We start from the raw sequence: 12,479 nt of genomic DNA on the forward strand, positions 1-12,479 counted from the left end.
GTAGTACACAATGTTGTACGAGATCTTCAGTTTCTTGGCAATTTCTCACATGGAATAGCCTTCATTTCTCAGAACAAGAATAGACTGACGAGTTTCAGAAGAAAGTTCTTTGTTTCTGGCCATTTTGAGCCTGTAATCAAACCCACAAATGCTGATGCTCCAGATACTCAACTAGTCTAAAGAAGGCCAGTTTTATTGCTTCTTTAAATCAGCACAACATATTTCAGCTGTGCTAACATAATTGCAAAAGGGTTTTCTAATGATCAATTAGCCTTTTAAAATGATAAACTTGGATTAGCTAACACAACGTGCCATTGGAACACAGGAGTGATGGTTGCTGATAATGGGCCTCTGTACGCCTATGTAGATATTCCATTTTTTTTAAAAATCAGCCGTTTCCAGCTACAATAGTCATTTACAACATTAACAATGTCTACACTGTATTTCTGATCAATCTGATGTTATTTTAATAGACAAAAAAAATTTGCTTTTCTTAAAAAAATAAGGACATTTCTAAGTGACCCCAAACTGTTGAATGGTAGTGTACCGACCTCATGGTCGATTGAGAGCTACATTGTAAGGTGAACTTGCTTAATCCAATACCACCTACCTGCTGGTAGCGATCCGGGTGGCGCTCCCATAGCGCGCGTGTGCGCACCCTCACCACCCAGCGCCACACCCGTGGGCGGTACTCGCACGGCACGCCGCCCCGCAGAAGGCTTTTGAGCTCCGAAGAGGGGCAGAGGTTGTCGGCCGGACGGCCCCCCAGATACTGAGCCCAGCGGCCCAGCAAGAGTCTGTCCCCGGCCTCCTGCCTCAGCAGGCTGTGGGAGCGGATCTCCTGGGCCTGGATCTTGGCCAGCAGTTTTATGTCCTCCACCTCGTAGTCTGGGATGATCTTGAAGCCGTACTCGTCGTGCTCCCTGAGGGACAGCCAAAAGAAAAAGATCAATGGTTCTGATGATATAAAAATGTTCACTCATTGTCTGACTGTGTTGTTGATTTAATGTATTGTCTCTCTCTTATGTCTCATTGTTAATTATCACAGGACCTGACAGCTGAAAGCAGCATGGTGAACAACAATCCAGCGCTGTCATCTGTCAGTGTAGTGAAGCAGAGGAGACAAGGAGACAAAGAAGGAAGCCATTTTAGACTATTGAGCCCCTGTTACCTGACAGGGTTGAGTTTGCGCACGTCATTCAGGTCTCCCTGTAGTGGGTCCTCTCCTTGTAGTTTCCTCACAGCCTCCCGCTGGCCCGGTTCTAGAACCTTGTTCTCCTGCAGCTTCCCCAGTATGCCCAGATAACGACTCTCTATCTGACAGTTACGAGCCTCCAGGTATGCACACTGCAACACAAAATAAGCGCCCCCTAATCAAGACTAAGGTCCCAATTCAATCAACTCTAGTGGCCAAGAGTGTTTCACACTAACCGCAATCCACTCTAACCCTCTTCCACTTTTATTTTTCTTTATTTTGACTATTTTCTACATTGTAGAATAATAGTGAAATAACACAGTAACCAGAAAGTGCTAAACAAATCCAAATATATTTCATTTTTGAGATTCTTCAAAGTAGCCACCCTTTCCCTTGATGACAGCTTTGCACACTCTTGGCATTCTCTCAACTAGCTCCATGAGGTAGTCAACTGGAATGCATTTCAATTAAAAGGTGTGCCTTGTTAATTGTGGAATTTCTTTCCTTCTTAATGCATTTGAGACAATCAGTTGTGTTGTGACACGGTAGGGGTGGAATACAGAAGATAGTCCTATTTGGTAAAAGACCAAGTCCATATTATGGCAAGAACAGCTCAAATAAGCAAAGAGAAACAAAAGTCCATCATTACTTTAAGACATGAAGGTCAGTCAATCTGGAATATTTCAAGAACTTTTAAAGTTTCTTCAAGTGCAGTCACAAAAACAATCAAGCGCTATGATGAAGCTGGCTCTCATTAGGACCGCCACAGGAAAGGAAGACCCAGAGTTACATCTGCTGCAGAGGATAAGTTCATTAGAGTTACCAGCCTCAGATTTCAGCCAATTATAAATTCTTCACAGAGTTCAAGTAGCAGACACATCTCAACATCAACTGTTCAGAGGAGACTGTTTGAATCAGGCCTTCGTGGTCGAATTGCTGCAAAGAAACCACTACTAAAGGACACCAATAAGAAGAAGAGACTCGCTTGGGCCAAGAAACACGAGCAATGGACATTAGACAGGTGGAAATCTGTCCTTTGGTCTGTGTCCAAATTTGAGATTTTTGGTTCCAACCGTCGTGTCTTTGTGAGATGCAGAGTAGGTGAACGGATGACCTCCGCATGTGTGGTTACCACCGTGAAGCATGGAGGAGGAGATATGATGGTGTGTGGGTGCTTTGCTAGTGACACTGTCAGGGATTTATTTAGAATTCAAGGCCAGCATGGCTACAACAGCATTCTGCAGCGATACGCCACATCATCTGTTTTGCGCTTATTGGGACTATCATTTGTTTTTCAACAGGACAATGACCCAACACACCTCCAGGCTGTGTAAGGGCTATTTGACCAAGAATGAGAGTGATGGAGTGCTGCATCAGATGACCTGGCCTCCACAATCACCCGACCTCAACCCAATTGAGATGGTTTGGGATGAGTTGGACCGCAGAGTGAAGGAAAAGCCGCCAACAAGTGCTCAGCATATGTGGGAACTCCTTCAAGACTGTTGGAAAAGAATTCCAGGTGAAGCTACTTGAGAGAATGCCAAGAGTAGGCAAAGCTGTCATCAAGGCAATGGGTGGCTACTTTGAAGAATCTCAAATATATGGTTACTACATGATTCCATATGTGTTATTTCATAGTTTTGATGTCTTCACTACTATTCTACAATGTAGAAAATAGTACAAATAAAGAAAAACCCTTGAATGAGTAGGTGTGTCCAAACTTTTGACTGGTACTGTATTTGCTACTGAATAGCCCACATAGTGACTAGGCAGGCCTACCTTCACCATAAGGCTTTTCTCCTGCTCGGAACTGTTGAGCCATAGCTTGGTCAACTGGTAGATCTCAGAGTTCAGGAACTTGTTCTGGATCTTGTAGGCCTCAATGTCATCCTGTGAAAAATATGAATAGAGAGCTAGGAAACACAGGGTACGGGGTATTTAAAGAAGCAAAGGAAAAAAATGCTTCAGATTTGGACTACCAAGATAATCTACTTCAAAAGACTATGGTTCTGGTCTGGGTCTGAGGCCGGACTTCACTCTGATGGTCGACCGATCAAACCACAAACCAACCTTGAGGTTCTCTGTGTCCTCATTTAACTGGCGGAAAGTCTGGGCCTCCAGGCCGTTGGTGGTGGACACTGTGCGTGTAGGGTCGGCCAAGCAGGCTGACACCTTCTCTAACAGCTTCAGGATCACCTGGAATGATACCAAGAGACAATGATATCGTAAATCTTTAGATTAGATCAGGAAGTGTAGAGCTACACTGGGAACAAAATAGAATAGAATAGACCCTCGAATCCCAAATCAACCCCTAGATCTACCCCTACTTTGCATTCTGATTGGTTACTTGGAATTTCACCGTATTGCTTAAAACCACCTATCCAATCCTTTCAGGATAATGATGACGACATGCCTATTCTAATCCTTCCCTAGCTGACCCTTCCTGTCTGAGCCTCACTTCCTGTTTTGCGTGGTTCTTCTTCCTCATCAGGGTCACGTTCTCCTGCAGCTCGGCCACGTGGGCGTCCCTCTGGGCTAGGCTCGTTCTCAGGTCTTCCCCCTCAGCCTTCAGCTCCAACAAGCGGCCTCGTAGGTCAGCGGCGTGACGCTCGTAGTGCCTCAGCAGCTCCAGGCGCTCCTGCTCGCCCTCGGCCGCCAGGAACTCTGTGCACGTCCGCTTCTCCAGCTGAGCCACCTCCAGGGCCTTGTGTAGGAGCCACACCAGTTCCTGGATGGGGGAAGGGTGAGAAATAAGAGGATAGGATGCAGGAGCAGGGTGGGAATACAACAAATTTAATGGAGCTGCTACTGATATCAGAAGACACTGCTTACTAGTGTGATTGATGAACTTTGGTCTTAGCTCTAACCTTCTGGGCCTTGACGTCCTCATCCAGTATGTGCTTCTCGTGCTGGAGGCAGGTCGTCCTGTCTGCGCTTTCTGAAGGAGCTTCCCGGAGCACCGCAGGCATGGTGGCACAGCTTCCCCTCGTCTTCTTCCTGCTCCTCGGGGACGGGGACGGGAATGGGCACGACCTGCCCTCTACAGGGGAGAGCTGGTCCCTGGGGTCCACCAACAGCAGCAGGGGTGTAGGGGTCAGGGGGTCAACGGAAGTCCTAGGACCTATACACTCTTGGAAAAAAAGGTGCCATCTTGAACATAAAAGTGTCCTTCAGCTGTCCCCATGGTAGGACCCTTTGAAGAACCCTTTTTGGTTCCAGGTAGAATCCTTTCCACAGAGTTCTACATGGAACCAAAAAGGGTTCTCCTTTGGGGACAGTCGGAAAAACCCGTTTGGAACCCTTTTTTCTAAGAGTGTAAGGGGGCATGGCTCTGTGGTTATTATGGACTGTGACAAATCACTAATGTGTCAAGGAAAATGTATTTTAGTTTAGTCAAGAAAAAAATGGCAATACTGTACATACAGTGCCTTGCGAAAGTATTCGGCCCCCTTGAACTTTGCGACCTTTTGCCACATTTCAGGCTTCAAACATAAAGATATAAAACTGTATTTTTTTGTGAAGAATCAACAACAAGTGGGACACAATCATGAAGTGGGACGACATTTATTGGATATTTCAAACTTTTTTAACAAATCAAAAACTGAAGAATTGGGCGTGCAAAATTATTCAGCCCCTTTAAGTTAATACTTTGTAGCGCCACTTTTTGCTGCGATTACAGCTGTAAGTCGCTTGGGGTGTCAATCAGTTTTGCACATCGAGAGACTGACATTTTTTCCCATTCCTCCTTGCAAAACAGCTCGAGCTCAATGAGGTTGGATGGAGAGCATTTGTGAACAGCAGTTTTCAGTTCTTTCCACAGATTCTCGATTGGATTCAGGTCTGGACTTTGACTTGGCCATTCTAACACCTGGCTGGATATGTTTATTTTTGAACCATTCCATTGTAGATTTTGTTTTGGATCATTGTCTTGTTGGAAGACAAATCTCCGTCCCAGTCTCAGGTCTTTTGCAGACTCCATCAGGTTTTCTTCCAGAATGATCCTGTATTTGGCTCCATCCATCTTCCCATCAATTTTAACCATCTTCCCTGTCCCTGCTGAAGAAAAGCAGGCCCAAACCATGATGCTGCCACCACCATGTTTGACAGTGGAGATGGTGTGTTCAGGGTGATGAGCTGTGTTGCTTTTACGCCAAACATAACGTCTTGCATTGTTGCCAAAAAGTTCAATTTTGGTTTCATCTGACCAGAGCACCTTCTTCCACATGTTTGGTGTGTCTCCCAGGTGGCTTGTGGCAAACTTTAAACAACACTTTTTATGGATATCTTTAAGAAATGTCTTTCTTCTTGCCACTCTTCCATAAAGACCAGATTTGTGCAATATACGACTGATTGTTGTCCTATGGACAGAGTCTCCCACCTCAGCTGTAGATCTCTGCAGTTCATCCAGAGTGATCATGGGCCTCTTGACTGCATCTCTGATCAGTCTTCTCCTTGTATGAGCTGAAAGTTTAGAGGGACGGCCAGGTCTTGGTAGATTTGCAGTGGTCTGATACTCCTTCCATTTCAATATTATCGCTTGCACAGTGCTCCTTGGGATGTTTAAAGCTTGGGAAATCTTTTTGTATCCAAATCCGGCTTTAAACTTCTTCACAACAGTATCTCAGACCTGCCTGGTGTGTTCCTTGTTCTTCATGATGCTCTCTGCGCTTTTAACGGACCTCTGAGACTATCACAGTGCAGGTGCATTTATACGGAGACTTGATTACACACAGGTGGATTGTATTTATCATCATTAGTCATTTAGGCCAACATTGGATCATTCAGAGATCCTCACTGAACTTCTGGAGAGAGTTTGATGCACTGAAAGTAAAGGGGCTGAATAATTTTGCACGCCCAATTTTTCAGTTTTTGATTTGTTAAAAAAGTTGGAAATATCCAATAAATGTCGTTCCACTTCATGATTGTGTCCCACTTGTTGTTGATTCTTCACAAAAAAATACAGTTTTATATATTTATGTTTGAAGCCTGAAATGTGGCAAAAGGTCGCAAAGTTCAAGGGGGCCGAATACTTTCGCAAGGCACTGTAGTTATCAGACAATGAGAAAACCTGATCCTTCTGACTTCAATCAGCTGCCAACAGAGGGCAGAAGTAACCAGTGTAGAACACCAGTGTATTGGAGAACATCTCCAGAAGCTGCGGTGTGTGTGAGACGTACCAAGCCTGTTGTGGGCTGTCTGGGAGGGAGTCTTTGAGGGGTTCAGTGGGTTCCAGGGAGGAGGCACCTCCAAATGGAACACACTCCGACTCCGCTCCAGGGAGGACCGCTTGGAAAACAGACTGTGCACTGAGTTCCTGTAGGAGCAACACACACACAAACATAACCATGCAGACCAACATGCACACACAGCAGTATCATTAACATGCAATCAATCTGACCCACACTTTTGAACAAAACAACTATACCAGCTGCACTGAAAGTGAAAACCCACTACTAGGCAAAAAAATTACTTTCATCTCAAAGTCACTTTTGCTACTAAGTAAATCTTGGCATGTTAGCAGATAATAAGCACCTATAGTCACAAAGCCACAAACAGTTGTAATGACTACAATCAACAAAGTCGATGAATATCAAGTCCAACGTCAACTACTTCAACGTATCCCATGCCGTATGTTGTAAAGAACCAGTCATATGCCTCAATCACAAATGAACGGGATAAGACGGGAGCATCTAAAAATGATGAGGCACTTACTGAATCTCTATCAGAGGGTGTTTGATGGAGAAGTTGCTTAGGGGGTTCCGTTGTGGCGGCGCGGGAAGATTGGCGGCCTCCTCGCCTATGAGGCCTGGCGGGGTCTTCACCTTGGGCAGGAAGTAATCTACATTACAGGAAGTAACAGCAAAGAACAACGTAAGTGGGATCACACCCTCTGGAGCCAGGGAACACAAAGGACACAGCTACTCATGTAACAAGCAGGAAACTTCCGGCTAAAGACAATGAGAGTGATATCATGGGTTGAAATACAGAGGATAAAGATTATGACTGGGCATCAGACTTGTGTTAACTTGTTCTTCAGGTGAAGTTGTTTGCTCTTACTGTACTGCTATGAACGGAAGATTATCACATTGGGTGAGAGCTGGGAAAAAAATCCAACCCATTGAAACGTCAAGATATTCATATATTTTTGCGTGAAAGGAACAATTTCCGGACTACTTTTGGGCAGCCAGGTTGTGCACGCTGGATGAAACTAGTCAAAACAATACTGTTTTGTTCCTCCATAAGCTCTGTGAAATATTTTGGGCCTGTCAGGACAAGCATGAAATACCTCACAATTCACAAACCAGTTGGTAGGAAAGGTTGTGTCTATACCAGGAGCAAACTCAGTTATGTTGGTCATAGTCATAACAGGGTAGTAACAATAACATAACTTTCACGTTGTTCATTCATGCTTATTCCAGACATCTATGACTTGAACACTTGACTATCTTAGGTCATCTTATGTCTCTTTTAAATGCAAGCTTTTTGCGCTTCAAAATAACACAAGGATGTACAGCACCAGTCAAAAGTTTGGACACACCTACTCATTAAAACATTGTTTCTTTGCAGCAATTCGACTATGAAGGCCTGATTCACGCAGTCTCCTCTGAACAGTTGATGTTGAGATGTGTCTGTTACTTGAACTCTGTGAAGCATTTATTTGGGCTGCAATCTGAGGTGCAGTTAACTCTAATGAACTTATCCTCTGCAGCAGAGGTAACTCTGGGTCTTCCTTTCCTGTGGCGGTCCTCGTGAGAGCCAGTTTCATCACAGCGCTTGATGGTTTTTGCTATAGCACTTGAAGAAACTTTAAAAGTTCTTGAAATTTTCCCAATTGACTGACCTTCATGTCTTGAAGTAATGATGGACTGTTGTTTCTCTTTGCTTATTTGAGCTGTTCTTGCCATAATATGGACTTGGTCTTTTACCAAATAGGGATATCTTCTGTATACCTCCCCTACCTTGTCACAACACAACTGATTGGCTGAAACATATTAATTCCACAAATTCACTTTTAACAAGGCACACCTGATAATTGAAATGCATGACTACCTCATGCAGCTGGTTGAGAGAATGCCAAACGTGTGCAAAGCTGTCATCAAGGCAAAGGGTGGCTACTTTGAAGAATCTCAAATATATTTTGATTTGTTTAATTAACACTTTTGTGGTTACTACATGATTCCATATGTGTTATTTCACAGTTTTGATGTCCTCACTATTATTCTACAATTTAGAAAATAGTACAAATAAATGAAAACCCTTGAATGAGTAGGAGTGTCCAAACTTTTGACTGGTACTGTATGTTGATTTATTGGACCAGAATAGCCGGTAGCCTGTGTGTAGTGTAGCCATGCTGTGCTGTAACCATGGTTATATTTAGTCTGTGGGCCCTGCAGCCACCTGCTCCTAGTGCAGCAGGGTGTCAGACGTGCACTTCCTCTCTCTCTGGGCAATGCAGAACCACTTCCTGCAGCTGTCAGAGGGGCTGTAGCCTAAACCTGAGTTACCCAGACTCCTCAGGGGTGAAAGAGCAGGGCACGCTGGAATCACCTGGGACACGTTCAGTAGGCAAACTTTGTGGAGCTCTCAGAAATATGTCTCTGAATAAAATAGAAATATGTCTCTCTGAATAAGATGACAAATATGTCTCTCTGAATAAGATCGAAATATGTCTCTCTGAATAAGATCGAAATATGTCTCTCTGAATAAGATCGAAATATGTCTCTCTGAATAAGATCGAAATATGTCTCTCTGAATAAGATCGAAATATGTCTCTCTGAATAAGGAATGTTAGCTCTATTCATGACATTTCTATCTGCAACATTCTACAACTTTTACCCTGGTTAGATTTCGTTGACCACTTCATATTCTACTGTTGAAATAGTATTGGAAAATTGGTGGTGCTTATTTAATTGACTAGCTAAGAAAGTGTGGCGTAGCAACGGAGTAATTCCATTGGGTAATACAGTACTGCTACCAAGTCATATCTAATACCAAGTGGATAAAATCCAACTGAGCTTATCTTCACATTCAGATTGAATGACGGTACATTAACTTCTCCATTCCTGTAAAATCACTAATGGTAGATAAGTGGCTTAAGTCTCCAGAGACGAAAGCGGAAACGCATCCAACGTGAGCATTACAGCTTTGCGATCCAGTCAAGCCAGGCACTGCCAGGAAATGTCTTCAATTTGCAGATGGAAAAAAATCAAAGCACATCTTATCAACGTTGTTTCCTGTCCCAAACCCCACCCCAGCAATCTCAACCTTGGCCAGGTCACCCATGGGACATGAACTACACATTCAACAACGGAATGCTGAATCATTTATTTTCAATGATGAAAGCCTGTGTAGGTGAAAATAACCTTCAATCGTTTTCATGAAAATGCCATGACCCTAAAGGCCTTTAAGTAGTAAATCTACATTTAGGGCCCAAAAAGGGAAGCCGAACCTTAATTTGTTGAGTACCTTTAAGACATTCTATTGTTTAGACAGCAAATACCAGTGTGTCAGTTATTATCTGTTTCGAAGTTGAAACATGAATGTTGGCTATGAATGAACATTCTTCTCGAAACTATTGCAACAGATAAAAGCAATCTGCCAGGGCCAGTCATTGTGTACAGTCACCTCCAAAACTATTGACACCCTGGATAAAGATGAGCAAAATAGACTTTATCAAATAAATAATACAAATACTGAGCTATACTGTATGCAAAAAAAAAAATCTAAAAAGGTTTTAGTTTATAGTAGTACAATTCCTCAGAGAAAAACATTGTTTAACAAGCAATACAAAAAAAATCTCAAAAAAATTCTTGCCACCCGTTGTCATTACTTTGCGCACCTTCCACTTGCGAGGATAACGACACTGAGCCTTTTTCTATAATGTTTTATGAGATTGGAGAACACATTGGGAAGGGATCTTTGATCATTCCTCCATACAGAATCTTTCCAGATCCTTGATATCCTTAATCTGCGTTTTTGGACGGCCCTCTTCAATTCAAACCACAGCTTTTTAAATGGGGTTCAAGTCCGGAGACTGAGACTGATTTTGCGGTCAATTAACAATTAATTTGTGGATTTTGATGTGTTTGGGGTCATTGTCTTGCTGGAAGTAATCAGGCCCACCACTGTTGTGTCGTCAGCATACTTGATGATTTAGTTGGAGAACTGCGTGGCCACACAGTCATGGATGAACAGGGAGTACAGGAGGGGGCTGAGTTCGCACCCTGAGTACACACCAGCATTCTTACATAGGTATTCCTCTTGTCCAGATGGGATAAGGTAGTGTGATGGCAATTGCGCCATCCGTGGATCTGTTGGGGCGGTATGCAAATTGCGGTGGGTCTAGGGTGTCAGGTAAGTAGAGGTGATATGATCCTTAACTAGTCTCTCAAAGCAGGTGAGTGCTACGGGGCGATTGTCATTTAGTTCAGTTACCTCCCTTTCCTGAGTACAGGAACAATGGTGGACATCTTGAAGAAAGTGGGGACAAGGGAGAGACTGAATATGTCTATTGCATAGAGGTGGCATCTAAATTGTAGATTTGGAGACCTCAAGTTCTGTAATTCTCCAAATGTGGCCGTTGGACTTTTCTTTGACTCCAGAACCATCTTCCTCACTGCGCGTAGGGACAAGATACACATGCATCCTCTACCAGGAAACTTTACCACTGTTCAGGTGGTTTTAAACTTTTTAATTGTTCCCCTGTAAGTGGTATAAGTCAGAAGTTTACATACACTTTAGCCAAATACATTTCAACTCAGTTTTTCACAATTCCTGACATTTAATCATTGTAAAAAATTCCCTGTCTTAGGTCAGTAAGGATCACCATTTTATTTTAAGAATGTGAAATGTCCAAATATTAGTAGAGCTAATTATTTATTTCAGCTTTTATTTCTTACATCACATTCCCAGTAGGTCAGAAGTTTACATTCACTCAATTAGTATTTGGTAGCATTGCCTTTAAATTGTTTAACTTGGGTCAAATGTTTCGGGTAGCCTTCCACAAGCTTCCCACAATAAGTTGGGTGGATTTTGGCCCATTCCTCCTGACACAGCTGGTGTAACTGAGTCAGGTTTGCAGGCCTCCTTGCTCACAAACGCTTATTTAGTTCTGCCCACAAATGTTCTTTCCATATGGTGATGGATGACAAAGGGATTTTACATGAGGTAACACGCATCTTTATTCCCCAGCAAAACAGGAAGCCATTGAAGGTGAGATTAATTTTAAAAAGTAGAATGTTAAATGTTACATTTTGTTAGATTTTATTTACAAGAATCCTTTGGGGTGCCAATAATTTTGACTCTCATCTTTAGTTTTTTTTGTTTTTGTATTAATGGTATATAGATCTTTCTATGACAGACTGGTCAGGTGAAAGCATGATCCCTTATTGATGTCACTTGATCCACTTAAATCAGTGTAGATGAAGGGGGGGGGGACCGTTAAAGAAGGGTTTTTAAGCCTTGTGACAATTGAAACATGGATTGTGTATGTGTGCCATTCAGAGGATGAATGGGAAAGACAAAATATTTAAGTGCCTTTGAATGGGGTATGGTAGTAAGTGCCTGTGTCAAGAACTGCAATGCTGCTGGGTTTTTCACGCTCTACAGTTTCCCGTGTATATCAAGAATGGTCCACCACCCAAAGGAAATCCAGCCAATTTGACACAACTGTGGGAAGCATTGGCGCCAACATGGGCCAGCATTCCTGTGGAACGCTTTCAAAACCTTGTAGAGTCCATGCCCCAATGAATTGAGGCTGTTCTGAGGGCAAAGGGGGGTGCAACTCAATATTAGGAAGGTGTTCCTAATCATTTGTACACTCACTGTAATATTGAGCAGACAATATACTAGATTCAGCTGCGGGATGATCTTTTCTTGAGCAGATGATCGTGGGGCCGGAACTTAATTACAAATAATTAGTAGACTGCAAATTGACTGCAAGAAGCCTAAACCGATATAATAATGAACTAAAATGTAACCATTTCAAACCTTGCTTACATTTATATACGATCGCATGTCTTACAGACTTTCTATTATCTTTATCAAGGGTGACAATAATTTTGGAAGTGACTGTATATTATTTATATACAAATGCCTGATTTTATTATTGTGGAAATATTGTATCTTACACGACGGAAACTAGTAGCAAGGAGAGCTTCCTTATTATTTTGAAAAACAGGTCTCTATTCAGAAAGACTTTAAAAGGAAAAATAGGCCAGTTGTTTCCCAGTGCCAGACATCAGCTGACTGGACTGTTGGAGGAGCATGACACAAGTCTGTTGAT

At 42.8% G+C, this 12,479-nt stretch overlaps 1 protein-coding gene across 1 annotated transcript in view; it reads right to left on the minus strand.

Moving 5' to 3' along the window:
* LOC139391164 (TBC1 domain family member 2A-like) overlaps window positions 1-12,479 on the minus strand; it is a 25,422-nt gene that overhangs the window by 5,691 nt on the left and 7,252 nt on the right. The window contains exons 4-11 of the mRNA XM_071138729.1: window positions 6,908-7,034; window positions 6,373-6,509; window positions 4,063-4,325; window positions 3,654-3,923; window positions 3,266-3,391; window positions 2,975-3,085; window positions 1,172-1,347; window positions 611-923 (exon numbers count right to left, since the gene is read on the minus strand). Coding sequence (XP_070994830.1) covers window positions 611-923; window positions 1,172-1,347; window positions 2,975-3,085; window positions 3,266-3,391; window positions 3,654-3,923; window positions 4,063-4,325; window positions 6,373-6,509; window positions 6,908-7,034 — 1,523 coding nt within the window. The remainder of the gene's footprint in view (window positions 1-610; window positions 924-1,171; window positions 1,348-2,974; window positions 3,086-3,265; window positions 3,392-3,653; window positions 3,924-4,062; window positions 4,326-6,372; window positions 6,510-6,907; window positions 7,035-12,479) is intronic.

Source organism: Oncorhynchus clarkii, chromosome 31 (genome assembly GCF_045791955.1).
Source record: "Oncorhynchus clarkii lewisi isolate Uvic-CL-2024 chromosome 31, UVic_Ocla_1.0, whole genome shotgun sequence".
In the NCBI taxonomy this organism is placed as follows: domain Eukaryota; kingdom Metazoa; phylum Chordata; class Actinopteri; order Salmoniformes; family Salmonidae; genus Oncorhynchus; species Oncorhynchus clarkii.